This window comes from Purpureocillium takamizusanense, chromosome 7 (assembly GCF_022605165.1).
Source record: "Purpureocillium takamizusanense chromosome 7, complete sequence".
NCBI classification, from domain to species: domain Eukaryota; kingdom Fungi; phylum Ascomycota; class Sordariomycetes; order Hypocreales; family Ophiocordycipitaceae; genus Purpureocillium; species Purpureocillium takamizusanense.
In genome coordinates, this window is record NC_063074.1 from 2135916 (window position 1) to 2152675 (window position 16760).

The window sequence follows — 16760 nt, forward strand, 5'->3', positions numbered from 1 at the left end:
TCCTACCACCGCAGCTCTGGAAATTCTCCTCACTCACGCATTCTCTCCAGGATACGGGCTTGTAATTGTCGGGCCAGCAAAAAAAAAAAATTGACATTCATGGACTGGTCGACTGACTGCACAGGTATCCACCCTGTGGCCGCTGTTTGAACGAATGACGAGCCTCTTATATCGTGCGCACGCACCTGGGGCGATGTCAAAACAACACCAAGTCCATTTATCTACACGGGGTAGGCCTTTCCCCCCCTCCCCTCTTCTTCTGACCGCCCGCGTGTTCTTTTTCCCGCACCCATCCATCTTATACGAACGGTAGCTTTTTTTTTTAACCAACGTAGTACACGTTTTTTCTCTCCGTCATGTGGTATTGCGAGACAAGGTCCTAGGGCGTTGGGTTCGTTCGAGGTTTTCCGTCCTCCCCACGGGGTGGAAGGGGCCCGCGTCGTGTCGCGTTACACTACATGATGAGCATGAACCGTATGACTTTCTGTTGATTGACCCGTGGACAATGGGGATGGGGAAAAGAGAAGGGGGAACTGGGGGGGAGGGGGTAAAAGAACTCATCTACTATCCTCATAGGCACGACACGAAACAGCCATCCTGGCGTAGGTCGTTCCGGGAGGGCCTTGCTTTGCTTGCTTGCTTTCTTGCTTGTGTTTGCTGGCACGTACAGTGATAATGTGCTTGTGGGAGCTGTCCCCCCCTTTGCGTGAGGGATGGTGACGTCCTTTGTCTGCGCTGGCGGTGCTATCGTCCTTGCTTTGTTTACTCTTCTGTGTGAACGTCTTTTGCTACGAGGCTGATCTTGTGTAGCACCAATGCTCGGGACTGCGTTTGAAAAAATAGAAGGGATGGGCTCGTTCCACGACCGCAAGGAAACAGAGGTTCCGAGACGCATTTCCACGAAAGAGTCAATCAGACCTGGCTGTGTGCGCCGCATCTGCCACTCAAACTTGGACACACCGATAGGATGTAAAAAATCTAGGGGAGAATCGCAAACGCGGGTCTCATCATTTCTTCACCGTCTATGCTTGTTATTGCCCGAGCATCCGAAGAGCGCCTATGCATCCATCCAGCCACCCGTCATCATATCGTTCAGCAATGCTCCCTTCCGGTCAGAATCGACCATGTTTCAGGACAAGAACGAACGCCGACCATCATGATTTTTTATGTACGCCCACGACCAAACGCCGTACCGTACAAGCGAATCCAAAAACAACAAAATCAAACCTCGCGTTGCATATAGTACACTTTATAAAGTACGACAGGTGCAAGCGCACAAGCCTGCCCCCTAGTCCAGACCTGGTAACCAGCCGCCGCCGCTCAAGGACGCTGCGAGGCCCTCAAAGTCAGCACGGGCTTGGTCACTCGGCTCTGAAGGGTTCTGGATGCTGCCGCCTCGGTCTTGGTCGCCGAACATGAACACAGAGTTGTTCGGAATGCCACCAACCAGGTCCCAACCGTCGAAGTTCTGGTGCCATCTGGCGCTGTCGTTGATGATCCAGCGTTGACTATTCATGACAGGACCCTGGCCCGACGGGGCTTGTCGACCGGCAGACTCGGCACCAGTATTTTCCATCATGCCAGCTCCATTGGCGGGCATTCTTGCAAAGGACGAGCCAAAATCAGACTCCGGGGCACTCGTAGCTTGACGGCTCCATCCCTCGAGAAGGTCAGGGTTGAGTTCCAACCGTTCCGAATCGAAAGTCACGCCATGTGGCCTTTGCGGCTGGGGCATCGCTGGGGCGCCCCCAACCGCGTCCAGAGGGGACATCATAGCGTCGATAGAGGTGGAGGGTAGCGTGAAAGGATTCATGTGTGCCTGGGCGTACTGGCTGATGGGACTGTAGTCTCTCTGCGACGTGGCAATCGATGCGTCGTCGGATAGAAGGGGAGATGTGTGGGGGCTGGAAGCCGGAGAAGGGACGTCCGAGGTGTTGAAGAAGCCATACTTCTCGTCCGTGCGTTTGAGGACAAATGCAGCATCATCGGGGAGCTCGCAATTCCACTTTCTCGCCAACACGCTGAGAATGCTCAGTGTCCGCCGGGCGCAAAGCCAGTCCTCGGCGATTTCTTCCAAATGCCTGACGCCGTGAGTGATATCACGCCGAGCACTCTTTTCGGGGAGGTTGAGGAGGTGGATTGTGCAGGCACTGTGTGTCATGTATACGGCAATGTTGCAGATTTGCCGTAGATTGTAGGTCTTCTTGTATAGTCTCATGAGTTTTGAGATGGCCCCGGCATTGGCTGTGCATATCCTACGGGGCGAAACATGGGCTGGTAGTGGCGAGGCGGACGGAGAATACTTCAAGAACGGCCGAAAAAGATGGATGTACTGTAGATGGAAGAACATGCTGCGTCAAAGTCAGCAACGGCCAATGACAGACACCCTCTACGGGCAAGCACTTTGAAGTGGTCGGCTACTTACTGCATGAGGATCACGTTGGGCAACTGGCCCTCCTTCGGTTCGAACTCGTTGGGCAGCTGCTTGCGCCACTCCTCCAGACGCTGATGAAGTTCGCTGAGCTTCTTGAGCTCTGCGGACTTGCCTCGGGACCTTCCAATGTGGTTGGGATGATAGAAGAATATCAAAAGTTCACTGCTGATTTCGGATAAGTTGGACAGCTGCAGTGCGACGGCCCGAGTCCTCCATGGCTGCTCGTAGGTCTCTTCGTAGCCCTTGTCTGTGAGAGGCGACCACATCGCAGCATCTTCCTCCGGAAAAACGTCAAACTTGGCCACGTTGGAGCCGTTCCGAGGTAGCTGAGGTAGTCTGCCCATGTAATTGGACCAGCATTTGTCGAAAACAAAACAGCCCCAGTACGTCATTTTCCTGGCATCAATCTCTTCGTCGCTCATGCGACTCTTCGTGGTGCCAGCGACGTCCAGGTTCAAACCCAGATCCTGAGCCATTCGGAAGCTCATGCCGCTGTAAACCCAACCCTTGGATTCTCGGGCGCATCCAGCTTCTCTGACGGACATGAGCGCCAGAGCTTGAACAGTTACCAAGCGAGGCCGTGCGAACTCGTCATTGACCAGAATGAGCCGCTTGGCCTCGGCAAAGAAATGATCTCCCTTGGTCCTGCTGTCGCCGGGAGTGGCGTAAGCGCCGGGAACATCCGTGAAGTGACAGCCCAGTGCAAGCATCGCGTTGACCAACAGCGGGGAGCAATGGGGCGTCGGGCCGCTCTCTAAGCCCTCTCTGCCCTTGGCGAAATCGCGCCAGAAGAGCTTCTTGGATAAGGTGGTGAAGTAGGCGTAGTGGTAATGGAAGTACATGTTGATGAGGTGAGTGATGAGCGTCGTGTCTGCCGTGACACGAGTCCAAGAGGCGATGGGATTGTCGCTCGCGGGGTACTGTTCAGGCTGGCATTCTGCATCAGGCGTATCTGCGGGTTCGCCGTGGTAGATGAGATGGGAAGTGCCACCTATGAAGCGGACGCACCCGTTTTCGAGTCGGAGCTCGCCCATCTTGCGGGCTAACTCCTTCTCGCCCTCAACAGGCATGGCACCGAGGGAGTATTCCTCATCAGTCTGTTCAGGGGTCGCGACACCGCTATCCGGAGCCGAATTTGCGATCTGCTGGGCGACATTGTCGAGGGAATCGCAAGCCCGGATCCGCCGGACTATGGCCGGGACATCGTCCTCGGAGGCGTTCAGGATGGCTTCGACGAGGATCTGCAAGGTCGAGTTGCGAGCCTTCATGCTGTCGACCTTCTCACGGTAGACGCCCTTGCGGCGGTGGTCCGAGTTGGGGTCGTAGATGCACTCGGTGCCATAGACGCTGGCGCAGGCTGCGCAGCTTGGGATGGCGCCGTCGCACTTGGACTTGCGTTTGCGACATGCAATGCAAGCAGTACTGATGCATCGTCTCTTCTGGCTGGCCGATGCCTCAGGCGCTCGACGAGGTTTCTTCTTGGTGCCGGTGGACGAGGTGGCAGCGGTCATGGTCATAGCCGATGCATCCGCAGGAGCATGGCGAGCCTCTAGGAGTTCATGTTGCGACATGGCTCGAGGGCCCGTGCCGGCCATGGCTGCACAGCAGGGGGCGACGCCCGCACTCTATGAAAAAAAGGGCTGCTCGAGGGCTCAAGCGTGGTCGGAAGCGAGCGCGACGTCAGTGTCGGGAAACAAGTCTGGTGGGTAGCTGCCGGTGACCCGTGAATGCGTTCCAGGGACCGGCCCACTCAAGATGAAATGTCGCAGCACAAGCGTGGGGACACGGGCTGCAGCAGACAGGTCTCATCAGGTGGCGGGCGATCTGCTTGCCGGAGAGTCGAGCGTCGGGAAAAGTCTAGCAAGGCGTCTGTGTCTGCAGATATGCAGAGAGTGCGACCGGGACGCAAGTCAAGGCCGGCGGTTCAGTGCCCGGGGCGCGAGACAGGGTGACGGAGACGGCGGTAGGCAGGAGAGCGGCGGTTCGTGGGCGGAAGTGGTCAGCCGATTGAGGGCGCTGCTGGTGGATGATGCTGGAGCGGGAGAGCTGAGTGAGCGCTGGAGCCGCTATCGCAGGCTGCACATCTCTGGAGCGGACTGGGGCAATGTGGCTTGCGGAGTCAGCGCCCCACGGGAGACGTTCCCTTATCTCGGGACGGCCGCCACCACCTTGGGAGCCGGGGGACTGTCTTCCAGTCCGATCCGAGAGCGCAGCAGAGGAAGCCTAATAAGTCGGGAGCCCGTTGGCCGTCGTTGGATAGCGGCCGGTAGTTGCGAAGATGGAAGAGGGTCAAAGGGGACTCAAGGCCAGAGAGACACTCATGAGGTGGGAACCGCGGGTTAGGAGGAAGAGGGGATCGAGCCAGCAGGCTGGGCCGGGAGCTGGCGAATAGTAATAGTTGAAAAGCTGAGGTTGAAGCAAGCAAGCAAGCAAGCCAGCAAGCCCAGGCAGCCTGGCATGCCTGGCTGGCTGGCTGGCACTTGGAAGGGGGGCGGGTGGGGGGATCTGGCAGTTTCCGCTGCCGGGCCCCCGGGGGGGGTGGGCGGTGGATGGTGGTGGTTATGGTTTTGTTGGTAATGGCAGTGATTGGTAGGGAGATGTGGGCTTGGCTGCACTTGCTTGATGAAGTACTACCACCTTATTATTAGGTACGTATTGCCGATGACGGTGGGTGATCGCCCGACGCGCATATTCAACTTTGCAAAAGGAAAAGCACGTACTGTACTTACCTTACCTAGGTAGCTAGGGAATGGCGGAGGCGGCGCGTCAAAATTCAGGCATCAGCAGGCCGTCGCTCGGCCGTTCATGCACGGCCGACACGGGCGACGGAGAACGAGAAGGCGAGTCGGGAATATTAGGACTGACTGCGTCTGGCTGGGCCAGGCTGGGCTGGGCCGCTGGGGCAAGGACAAGGCGGCAGGAGCGAACCTTGACGCCCGCGCGCGCGACCCAGGAAGGAGGTTCCCAGCCCACCCCGGGCTTTAATATAGGATACTTCCCGGCGGCTAGGCCTCGCACGGCGTGACTTTGACAAAGGGTCAGGTGCTTGAGGCGAGGCCCCGACTCCTTCCTTCCCTTGCTCCAGCCCAGTCCACCTTGCTTCCACCTTGCCTTGCCTCGAAGCTACTACTACATACTATGACAATCAGTCACGATGTACGAATACGAGTGAGTGTCTAACTAATGAACATGGCAGACCCTGACCGAAGCCTGCGCTGCACCATCTCCAATTCCACAAGACGGACCGGACCCCATGCTGTCAACGCGCGTGACCTCGCTTCGTCGGGCTCCTCTCGTCCCTTCGGCGCGCTGGTCGTCCCCGGCCCGGCCTTGACGCCAAACGAGCCTCATCATCAACATCAGGCGGCGCACACGCACGCACGCACGCACGCACGCACCCCACAACGCCAGGGTCAGCGTCGCGCGTGCTCGCTCGCCCATGAATCCCCAAATAGGTAGGCACCAACAAGTAGGAACGGGTGTCATCGCGCCCGCCCTCGGCCGAGAACCCGCCCTCTGCGCACCTTGACGCACCTTGGTACGTACTCAGTTGCGTGTGTGTAGGTGGCGGCATGCAACGGAATGGGCATCCAGGCTTTCCGAGTCCCGAAATAAAATTTTACTTTGGGGCGCTTAGTAGACCACTCTCCGCCGGGGGGTCGCGTACAGGAAGGATGCAGGACACACACGCATCCGCCATACCTCTAGTAGTCACTGTACCGATGCGACTATTTTACCTTGTTGCTTGGGAGGGTTCGTGCATGTCGGTGGTGCGGCAGCATCGGGACTCTTTTCCGCTAGATCGTCCGCGTGTGGTCCGTACTATATGTTTATTAGTTGGTACCTGTTTTGGATACTCCGTACCTACCTACCTACCTATCCTCTTACTGTACAGTCTGCACCAAGTACGACTAAAGGGTACCTGACCTGTACTAACCATAAGTAGTAACGTTAGTAGGTAGACGACAGCCGCCGCCCGACGCGGAGCCGCACCCGCTGGCCATTTGGTTTTGTCAGCGCCGAGACTGCATCCCCCGTCACAAGACGTACCTTGGGTACGTAACCAAAGTACGCGTCTGACTGCATGCAGTCCCTGAAGCGCCCAATTCACAACCGCATTTGCAAAATATCCACGGACATATGCTCTCGATGGCATGTCATGGCTCCACCCACCAGTGAGCATAAGCCGGTCGTCGTTGGCGGCGGCGGCGGCGGCGGCTGCTGCTGCTGCTGCTGGTACGCCCTCCCGCCGCCGCCGCCATCGTGCATCGCCGTGGCTGCAGCTCACCGATCGATGCCCATCGCCGCCATATCGGACGTTTCCTGCAATGCCAGCCAGCCAGCCCTTTGCGCCGCCACCCCCCTTCATACCTTGGCGGCTCCACGGAGCCGACAGACATGACGTGAAGTCGGCCAGAGGTCTCGTTCCTGCGTGCCTTTGTACACAAAGAGCCCTTCCTATCTCCACCGCGGATGCTCCCTCTGCGTCGTACACGGCACACACGGCAGCCTACATATGTATGTCCCACTGACATTGGAGCCCTGCCAGATGGCTCCCCCCCTTTCACGCTCAAATCGGGCTCAAAGGGGTCCTTGCGAAGAGACTAGATTGGCCGAGGTTGGCTTGACTGCTCCTGTGGTACAACCATACGCGGGGGGGGGGGGGGATCGCCTGCCATTGTGAGCGCGTCATGAATCTAGCACCAGCGGGCGGCAGTAGATCTGCCGAAATGGTCCCACCCTTTGGCGTCGGACCGCTACGAAACACTTGTGGTATTACTCGTGGTGTTACTTAGTTACCTAACTCAGTGTCTGGTATGGGGGAGGGCGACTGAAGGCTGCACGTACACTTTCGAACGTGTCTGCGCCTCGCAACGTTTCGTGATGCGTCCTCTCTCTTCACTCTTACCGTGGCTCACACAGACGTCTGCCTCGAGTCAGGCGCCAGAACATACCAGGGGGTTGCTCTGAGCTGGAGCCTTCATCCCAGGTCGACTCCTGCTGACGCACGCAACTCGAGCCTTGATCGCCGTAGTCTCGCCTCGTTTCTGGAAGCTGCGCGAACCCCGATTCGGGAGGCGCGCTGTCAACACCAAGGCCTTTTTTCTCGGCGCTGAGTCCTGGCAGATCGGCCGGATTCCTCCTCCGTAATCAACTGCCGGCTCTCCACTAGCTTAATCTAATACAGTTTTTTCTTGTCAAGAGGGGATTTAAAAAAAATTTCATCAACGCAGGGACGGCTCCGGGTGAGAAAATGAACGGCCCACCTGGACGGACCATGCATATGACGCAGCACGAAGGGTCATGGAACGCCAGGCCATCCATCACCCTTGTTATGCCGTCTGCCAAGAACAACAAGCTCAGCATCATCCAGCGCGAATGCGAGAGAAAGCTGGACGGACGAGCCGCGCCGTTGTAGCCAAGATGCTGCCAAGGATACCCGTTTGCTTCTGTGTACGTCCTGGTCATGTAAAAATTGTCACCGACGTGATGCATGGGGGGGCAGGCCGGGTCACGCGACGTCTCTGAAACGTTGAGTGTTCCTCAGACTGCCTGACCACCAGAAGTGCCGGCGGCCTCTTTTAGGTAGGTGGTAACCAAGGGGAGACCAATGCGTGCCTCTTGAGTAATGGAGGAACAAGAAGCTGGCTGAACCTATCCAGGGATGATGCTCCGATTGTCGAGCCGTGCCTGCCAGCCCTGCCGGCGATCTTCAAACTACGACACCGCCGATGTGCATCGACGGCGTACGTACAAGTTGAGTACGTTTGTAGTCCCGTGGCCCCAGGTCCCCTGTCAATCGGTACCGTGAGCCTGTCTCAACGTTCCGGCAACCTTGTCGACAGACCGAGCATTCTCTTCCCATGTCCATGGAATGACGGCCGAGGGCAGTTGTCAGTGCAAGTGGAGTGACAGAGCAGCAAGGTGCCATCGAAGCAGGCCCTCGTCCCCAAAAGGTCGTCCTCATGCCCTCCCCTGGCGGGCAGATCGGGCTGGCTTGGACTCTTGCTTCGGCTTGCACGATGATGCGCATCTCGCACGCCGCACCAGACCAGGCCAGGCGCTTCCCCCCTAGACTCTCATGAGCCCAACTTATTACACGCAGCGACAGTCAAGATTGTCGTTGCATCGCCGTGGGTAGTTTGCACGCCATGCTAGATGGCTCCGTTTCCGGTGAAATTTGTGCTCATCTACTTGTAACACACAGTCTTCTTGCTCTTTGTATTGTACACAAGGGGTAGGCGACCCAGGCTTGTCCAGTCTACCTCCCGCTGTTTCGCCCGCGCATTCCTCCACAAAGGCTACTTAGCCGTCGACAGTAGCATCGTACAGACGCAGTCCACCCCCTTCTTCACGCAAGCTTAGCCCTTGTCGCAACGAACGTCTGAGCTACCTCTCAACCCCGCTCCAGATACCAATTGTGAGCCAGCTGGTTCGTCAGGTAGCTGAAGGGCGTTGGCACCTCTGCCATGCCCTTGCGAGCGACCGGGTGTCGAAGGTACACGGCTGCGCAAATGTTGGGGTTCACCTCGAGGTAACGTGGGATGAAGGCAAAGGCCGACATATATGGCCGCGGCTGCCACGGCGTTGCGTACGGCTTTGTCTCGTCGACGGGATTTTCCTCATCGACTTGGAGAAGCCTGCCCAGCTTGCGCACCTCATCCCTCGATAGCTGAAACCGGCTCCTGATGAGCAACGCCCTCTCCTTTTGCTCCTCGGACAGGCCCTCCAGATCCTTGTCCGTACGACCTTGCCTGTTGTATTGCTGCGATTCTTGCACTTCCTCCGCCTTCTCACCCTTGATATTGAGCCTCTTGAATGTCTCGCGCATGAGTTCATGACTTTTCATTTGAAGCTGAAGCTCCTCCATGAGCTCCTGGGCGTCCATCTCGTGGTCTTGGGGATGTGATAGGAAGCGCTTGGCGCTAGCCCTGAACAACCGAAGACGCCGCTTGTCTCTCCCGGTCAGTTCCCGCGGCTTGGTTTCCAAGACAGTCTTGACGTTACTGAGCAGGAACCTGAGTGCCCTGTTTGTTCGCGACCATTGCTTCTTTTCACTCCAGGAGTCAGGATTGGGATGTTTAGCCTCCCTAGCATCGGAGCCTTCAGCCTTGACAGCGCCCTCCATTTCAGCGGATGCGCTGGCTTCTTTTTGGCCCTCGGTAGCCTCTGCGTTGACTGCAGCCCCGTCTGAGGCCTTGCCATCAGTGCCTTCGTTGACGGCCGACGGAAGAAAGAAAGCGAACTGCTTCTTGCCCTTCTCTAGGCTGCGGAGCAGGGTCCTGCTGTGGCGATTGACCTTTTTCAGGCCAGTGCAGTACATGACCCTTTCGATGTCGACCTGGAACATGTCGCCGGGGTTCAGTTGATACGAAGGGTGGATCATCTGGGAAAGATTAGCCTAGCCGGGAAAAACAGATGTCGGGAAGTAGATGGTGGCGACGGAGGAATTTGCACGTACCTTTTTACCATTGACCTTGACGGCGCCGTGAATGACCGACTGGCGTGCCTGACGCACGCTGCTTGCAAACAAGGCCCGGAAGACGGCAGTGTCAAGCCTCCGTTCGAGCGGCGCAAACGTCATTTGCATGTAGGGTGTCATGTTGGTGAACTGATCCGAAAGGAGCTTGTTGACGTCGCCGAAAGGAGGCGGCCGTCGGCGCGACGAATCCTTGGTGCTGAGCTTGGGGACCCTGGAGTAGGACTCGGCAGTGAGGCTCGATGTGGTGAGGCCAGAACCACGACCGGTGGCCTGCTCAGAGCCGTCATTGGCGGCGAGGTATTGCGGCGGCAGGTCGACGGCAGAGAGGAGGCGGCGGGAGAAAAGGCGCACCCATTTCTTCTCGGGGATGTGCTCGCCGTGGTAGCCTCTCGTCTTGGACTTGGCAGCCCACTTCTGCTGGAAGAAGGTCGGCGTGCCACGGATCTGCGGCTCGCGGCCAACGTTGCGGGACAGGTTGTAGAGATTAAGCTTGCTCCACGACTGCCGCAATTTCTGCAAGGGCAAATTGTTGTCAGCGATGCCGTTGCCGAGGTCACCAAGGGGTAGGCGGCGCGGGCGACGGGGCACGAGTCCTGGAGCTCTGCATGCGCATCGGGTCGCGGGAGGCTTACCGGCCGCACGAGGTTGTCAAACCGGATTGGCCTGCGCATTTTGGCGAGCCTGCCGCCAATGGACTGGAGGGTGTTGGGGCAGGGTCGAGATGTGCGTCACGAGCAGCGACTGCTCGATGGAGATGCTCGCCCATCATTCACGACGTCCAAAATTTCGGAGCGGGCATCACAGCGGTCCGACGGATTATTCCGGCGCCGCTCCGGCTAGGGGTGCTCCAGGGGTGTGGAGGAAAGGTGGGGCCGTCACTTCACTCAACGCGTCCCGACGGACGCGTCTCGTCTCATTGTCCTTGCTGTCATATCGGTGCATGCAAACTGCCACCTCCTACATCATCGTTTCCGCTCACGCCGAAAGCGTCTAGTTTCCTTCGACATTCGATTGTTGTGAGCTTCGCCTCGGCACGCATGGCAACGTATTGATGGGGGAAAATGCTGTCAGCGTCGCCGCCAGTTGCGCCGCCCACGCGCGCGTCTCCGTCCAAACGCCCAGCACCGCACGATGACCAGCGGCCCAGGCCGAAACCACGCGTAAATGGGGGCTTCCTGATCGAGGGTGATGACTCGGAGGACGACGATGACTCCCAGAACCAAGTGCACGTGGCAAAAAGGCGCATGCTGCACCATGACGGCGCAAGCCGTTTGCAAGCGGACAGCGCCGAAGCAGCCCCCCCCGCGACGGACACCCATGGAAGCGCCGACATTCACGACGTTAACAACGCCGACACAGAGAGCGCTGTCCATGTCCCGCCGCCAGCTTCTCAATCTCTTTTCTCCCTCTTGTCGCATGGACAAGCACTCCTGCCTATGTCGGTCTTGAACAACATCAACCCCATCGCGTACAGCGCTAGGTCTCACGACGGCAAAACGGCGACAATCAGACAGAGAAAGGCGACCGCGCCGGCATCCTACGAGTCAATCGTTGCCGCACGATCGAGAACCAAGGAAGGGAGAGCAAAGCGCAGCTACTATGGCATCGACATCCACGAACTTATCGATTCTGCCTCCAAGGAGCTGTCCGCCAAGCAACATCCTAGACCGGCAGAGCCGAATGTCCCCATCACATCTTTGGAACAGCCTTCAGTCACGGGAAGGAAATCGAGAAAAGCGTTACTGTGGACCGAGAAGTATCGCGCTCGAAACTTCATGGATCTCTGTGGCGACGACGGGACGAATCGCATGGTCTTGCGTTGGCTGAAGCGGTGGGATCCCGTCGTCTTCCCGGGTGCTGCGAAGCCCAAGGCGGTCATAGCGAGGCGCCCCGGCATGAACAGTCAAACAGAGGAAGAGAAACCGCACCGCAAGATACTGATGCTCACGGGCCCGCCCGGGCTGGGGAAGACCACACTGGCCCACGTCTGCGCGAAACAGGCTGGCTACGAGGTGCTCGAGGTCAACGCCAGTGATGACCGCAGCCGCGATGTCGTCAAGAACCGCATTCGCACCAGCCTGGGAACCGAAAACGTGAAGACAGTCGCCAACACTAAGAGTGGAAAGGGACCGCCAAAGGTTGCCAAGCCGGTCTGTGTCGTTGTTGATGAGGTTGATGGCGCTACAGCTGGAGCTGGAGCGTCCGGAGAAGGCGGGTTTGTCAAGGCACTGATCGACCTCGTGCTTGTTGACCAGAAGAACGCATCAACAGTCAAAGATTCGACCGCACACCTGCACGGAAAGAAAAGGAAAGGAGACGACTTTCGGCTGCTGCGGCCCTTGATTCTCATCTGCAACGATGTCTACCACCCGTCCCTGCGACCCTTGCGTCAGTCAAATCTGGCCGAAATCATCCACGTCGGCCGACCGTCGATGGAGGCAGTTGTCGGCCGGCTGAAATCTGTATTTGAAAAGGAAGGCATACCCTGCGAAAAAGATGCTGCCAGAAAGCTATGCGAGGCGGCATGGGGCATGACGACGGGCATCGACGCCAAGCGCGGTGCGGAGAGCACCGTGGAGGGCGATCTTCGTGGGGTCATGGTCGTGGGCGAGTGGGTTGCTGGTCGCTTCAGGTCGTCGGCCCTGGGGAGCGAGCGCCTGTTGTCGAGACAGTGGATCGAGCGCAACGTCCTACACGACTTGGCCAGCAGCGCGGCTGGGGCCCGAGGTCTCGGCCGAGGCAGTGTCAGGGAGATTGTCAACCGGCTCTTTCAAGAAGGAGGTGGCTTTCCAAAGCAAGCCATGGATCTGTCCCAATCCAAAACCAAGCACGAGCAGCCCAAGACGGAGCTCGGCTTCGGCGAGCAGCAGAAGAAGCATTCGATGGAACGCCTGCGCCAGATGGTCGACACGAGCGGCGAGATCGGCACCATCATGACAGACATCTTTGCCGAGTACCCGAATCGCGAGTACAACGACGACATTTACCTAGCCAAGCCCAACGAAGCGTACGACTGGCTTCACTTCCACGACATGTGTCAGTCCCGCCTGTACGCCAGCCAGGAGTGGGAGCTGGCCCCATACCTCAGCCAACCCATCCTCGCCTGCCACCACCTCTTCGCCTCGCCCAAGAAACACGTTGCCGTCCTCGAGAAGCGCTGGGGCGCCGACGCCGAGGAGGACGCGGGGCCACCGGCTCCTTTCTCGGGCCCGCGTGCCAACTACCAGGCCCGCGAGGCGGAGAAGCAGACCCGCGCTGAGCTACAGGCGATGCAGGCGCAGCTCAGCCCGTCACTGACGCGGTCGTTCCGCAGCGCCGAGGATATGGCTGTCGAGTTCCTGCCCTACCTGGTGCGCATGGTGTCTCCCGACGTCAAACCCGTCGTCGTCGGCGGCAGCCAGGGGACCACGGCGAGCGTGCGCAAGGAGAGCGAGCGCGAGATGGTGCGTCGGGCCGCCGAGGTGCTTGCCGAGGTGGGCGTCACGCTGCTCAAGGGGAAAATAGAAGGCGACTCTGTTCCCAGCCGGGGGCCGCAGTACGTCTACCGCATGGACCCGTAAGTCATTGACCCCTCGCCTCTCGCCCCTCTCAACATGTGTATATATGTGTGGGTGTATGTACAAGGCGGCATCTAATGACGAGATCCATGGTCTAGTGATCTCGAAGCCCTGTCCACGTTTGAGTCAGGCGCATCTCTCCTTCTGTCATCGCAGGCGCCGACCCGCTACGCTGTGCGGCAGGTGCTCGACCAAGAGCTCCGGCGAACGATTGCCCTTCGCGAAACTACCGCCCGGCAGGCTCGCTTCCGCGCTGGCGACTCTGCTGCTGCTGCCGCCGGCGCCGCGTCCGTGCTGCCGTCCGCCCACCCCTTGGCGGCCGCGTCGGCCCTCCGGCTGCAGGACAATAATTGCAACAACAACAAGGAGAACCTGTGCGCCGGCGGCGGGGTGGCGCACAAGATGGGGAGCCACGACCCGGCGGCGGCAGCGGTGGTCAAGCGCGACTTCTTCGGACGCGTCGTCGAGGTGAAGCCGCTGGCCGAGCTGGACGGCAACAGCGCCGAGAGGCGGGCCAAGCGCGAGGAGCGCAAGGTGTGGGTGACGTTTCACGAGGGGCTGAACAATGCGGTGCGCAAGCCCATCTCGCTGCAGGAGTTTATGCGTGCGCTCTGAGGGAGAGCAATGCGCGTAGCAGACGACGCCTTGTTGCTGTCGCAGAAGGAGTGTGTGTGTATGGGGGGGGGGGGGGGGGGGGGGGCGTTGACCCGAGAATCACGATGGCCATGATGAGCGAAAGGGGGTTGTTGAATATGAAATGCACTTGGAAGTGTGTGGGCCTTGGTACAACCGGTGGGAAACAAAGCAGCGCTCGTGTATACATGTGCCGTGTAAATACAAGAAAGTGTCTACTCGTTAAGCAAAGGCATCTCTATATGTGCACAATGTTTTGGGTTGGATCCAAAAGACCACGATTCCCGCCCCCCATACATACGCCTGGCTGCCTCCTCATTTCCCGGCCGACGGCAACCCACTCAGATATTTCACAGCTTGGCCTTTGCGGGAGGGTCGGCGGCGGCCTTGGGCCTTTGCGGCGGCACGACGAGGGGGTCGTAGACGGTGGCGGAGAGGGCGTCGGGGGGCGTCGAGTTGGAGTGGATGAAGAGGCCGCGGGTGTCGAGCAGGCCTGGGTGCAGGTCCTTGACGGTGGCGCAGCCGATGAGGCGCATGTTCATCTCCATCTCGTCCTTGAGCAGCTGCATGGCGCGCTCGACGCCGTCCTGGCCGTAGGCGCTCATGGCGTAGAGGAAGGGCCTGCCGATGCCGACGCCGGCGGCGCCGAGGCACAGGGCCTTGAGGATGTCGCTGGCGCGGCGGAAGCCGCCGTCGACGAAGACCTGGAAGCGCTCCGGGTCGACGCCGCGCTCGCGCAGGACGGGCATGGTCTCGGCGAGGACCTCGATGCCGGAGCGGGCAAAGTCGAGCTGGCGGCCGCCGTGGTTGGACAGGACGACGCCCTGGACGCCGGCGTCGACGGCGCGGAGCACGTCCTCGACGCGCTGCACGCCCTTGAGGATGATGGGCATGCCCGTGATGCTGCGGAACCAGGCCATGTCCTTCCACGACAGCGAGGGGTCGATGAAGCTCGAGATGGCGCGGGCGGCGCCCTGGCTCGTGTCCGTGTCCTGGCCCGACTGGACGTTGCTGCCCTGGTCGGTGAACTTGCTCCGCATGTCCTTTTCGCGCCGGCCAAGCTGGGGCGCGTCGACGGTGATGAAGAGGCCCCTGCAGCCGCGGGCCTCGGCGTGCTGGACAATCTTACGGGTGATTTCGCGGTCCTTGTTGACGTAGAGCTGCAGCCACTGGACCTGGTCGCCCCGTCTGGCGTCGACGATCTCGTCAAACGAGCACGAGGCGAGGGTGGGTATCATCTGGACGACGTTGTGGGTGCGGGCGGCGCGGGTGAGGACGACTTCGCCCTCGGGGTTGCCCAGCTTGCCGAGGGCGGTTGCGGTGACGTAGAAGGGCACGGAGCATTTCGTCCCGAGCATCGTGGTGGAGAAGTCGACGTGTTCCACGTCGACGAGGACCTGAGGGCGGAACCAGATCCGATGGATGGCACTGTGGTTCTCGCGCATGGTCTGTGGGGGAGGCCGTTTAGCACTTGGTCACATGTACTTCGTAGTACATGTAGGGGACAGGGAATAGTATCACGACGCCGCAGCGGCGGTAGCGGCAGCACCGGCAACACCGGCAATAACGGCAGCAACACAGAGGCCGTGCGGAGGGGCAGGAAGCTCGTAAGAAGAAGCCAACTCACAATCTCGTCATCGGCAGCGCTGGAATAATAGCCCCAGGCGGTGCGTTTCATGACCCTCCGCGCGACGGCCTCGAAGTCGAAGAGGTTGTAGCACTGGGAGAGCAGGGGCTTCTGGTCGACGCGCTCCAGGCGGTCTGCCTCGTCCGGGTCCTCCTCCTTGGCCTCCTTGGCGACGGTGTCCATGTCGACTGGGCCGAGGTGCTTGGAGCGATCGAGGTACTTGTCCAGCGTGTCGGGTGGGTGAATGGGGTCGAATTCTTCTGTGGCATCTTTGCCCTGAGCGAGCGGTCGAGAGTGTCAGTCATGCCATGAGCAAGCAGCCTACGCGAATAAGCAGGTCCGCTGGAAGAAGAGGCGTACTGCGTATTTCAGGATGATCTTCTGGCCACCGGGATGCTCTACACTCGAGTCAGCTTGGCCGGGCGTGTGTGTGTGTGTGCTGGCTGTCGGCAGCTGAAGCTCACTCACCGGGTAGGAACTCAGTGACGTCGTATGCTTTGCCCTTTGTGAGAGGCCATCGTCATGGTCAGCGGCGGGCTCCATGATTCATTTTGCTCAGCGCGGAGCAGCACCGCGGCGGCTAACTCACATGGATGATGACCCAGCATGACTTTGCGCTGTCGTGTGCCGCCACGTCGCTCCCCTTGAGCGCCATTGTGTGTGAGTGAGTGTGTGTTTGCGTGTGTTGCGTGCGCGATGCTTCTCCTCCCGGCGGGCCGAGGTCGGTGACGCCCTGTGCGTGTGCGTGTGCGTGTGCACGATGTACAGTATAGATGTACGGCACGAGAAACAGAAACGAATTTCAATCAGGGAACCAGGGAGGCGGGAGGTCAAAGGAAGATGAATTTCGGTGTGAGTGAAGCTGGCGAGTTTGTCGGAAGATGATGCCGACTTTGTAATGAGGTGTGTACTAGAGGTTGGTAGTCCCGGATACAAGGACGGCAGCTCTCGCCCGGCATCCAATCCACCCACCTCCAGTCACACATGCGTGGGGCGGGCAGTTGAGTTGGCCACCGTCAGCGGGCT

At 59.2% G+C, this 16760-nt stretch overlaps 4 protein-coding genes across 4 annotated transcripts; 1 reads left to right on the forward strand and 3 right to left on the reverse strand.

Moving 5' to 3' along the window:
• Positions 1-723: 723 nt before the first annotated feature.
• On the reverse strand, positions 724-5372 carry NIT4 (Nitrogen assimilation transcription factor nit-4). The gene is made up of 2 exons (XM_047989503.1): positions 2426-5372; positions 724-2351 (listed from the first exon to the last, which is right to left on the reverse strand). Exons 1-2 carry the CDS (start codon positions 4027-4029, stop codon positions 1289-1291), a joined length of 2667 nt encoding a protein of 888 aa, XP_047845505.1. The 5' UTR covers positions 4030-5372; the 3' UTR covers positions 724-1288.
• A 3203-nt stretch (positions 5373-8575) lies between these two features.
• On the reverse strand, positions 8576-10665 carry JDV02_007953 (uncharacterized protein). Its single transcript, XM_047989504.1, has 3 exons — positions 10550-10665; positions 9897-10430; positions 8576-9821 (listed from the first exon to the last, which is right to left on the reverse strand). The coding sequence occupies exons 1-3, from the start codon at positions 10586-10588 to the stop codon at positions 8832-8834; spliced, it is 1563 nt and encodes a 520-aa protein (XP_047845506.1). The 5' UTR covers positions 10589-10665; the 3' UTR covers positions 8576-8831.
• Positions 10666-10848: 183 nt separating this feature from the next.
• On the forward strand, positions 10849-14170 carry ctf18 (Chromosome transmission fidelity protein 18). The gene is made up of 2 exons (XM_047989505.1): positions 10849-13473; positions 13573-14170. Exons 1-2 carry the CDS (start codon positions 10979-10981, stop codon positions 14087-14089), a joined length of 3012 nt encoding a protein of 1003 aa, XP_047845507.1. The 5' UTR covers positions 10849-10978; the 3' UTR covers positions 14090-14170.
• A 96-nt stretch (positions 14171-14266) lies between these two features.
• Positions 14267-16726, reverse strand: CYB2 (L-lactate dehydrogenase (cytochrome)). Its single transcript, XM_047989506.1, has 5 exons — positions 16324-16726; positions 16203-16236; positions 16095-16132; positions 15735-16010; positions 14267-15555 (listed from the first exon to the last, which is right to left on the reverse strand). The coding sequence occupies exons 1-5, from the start codon at positions 16387-16389 to the stop codon at positions 14458-14460; spliced, it is 1512 nt and encodes a 503-aa protein (XP_047845508.1). The 5' UTR covers positions 16390-16726; the 3' UTR covers positions 14267-14457.
• Between the last annotated feature and the right edge of the window lie 34 nt (positions 16727-16760).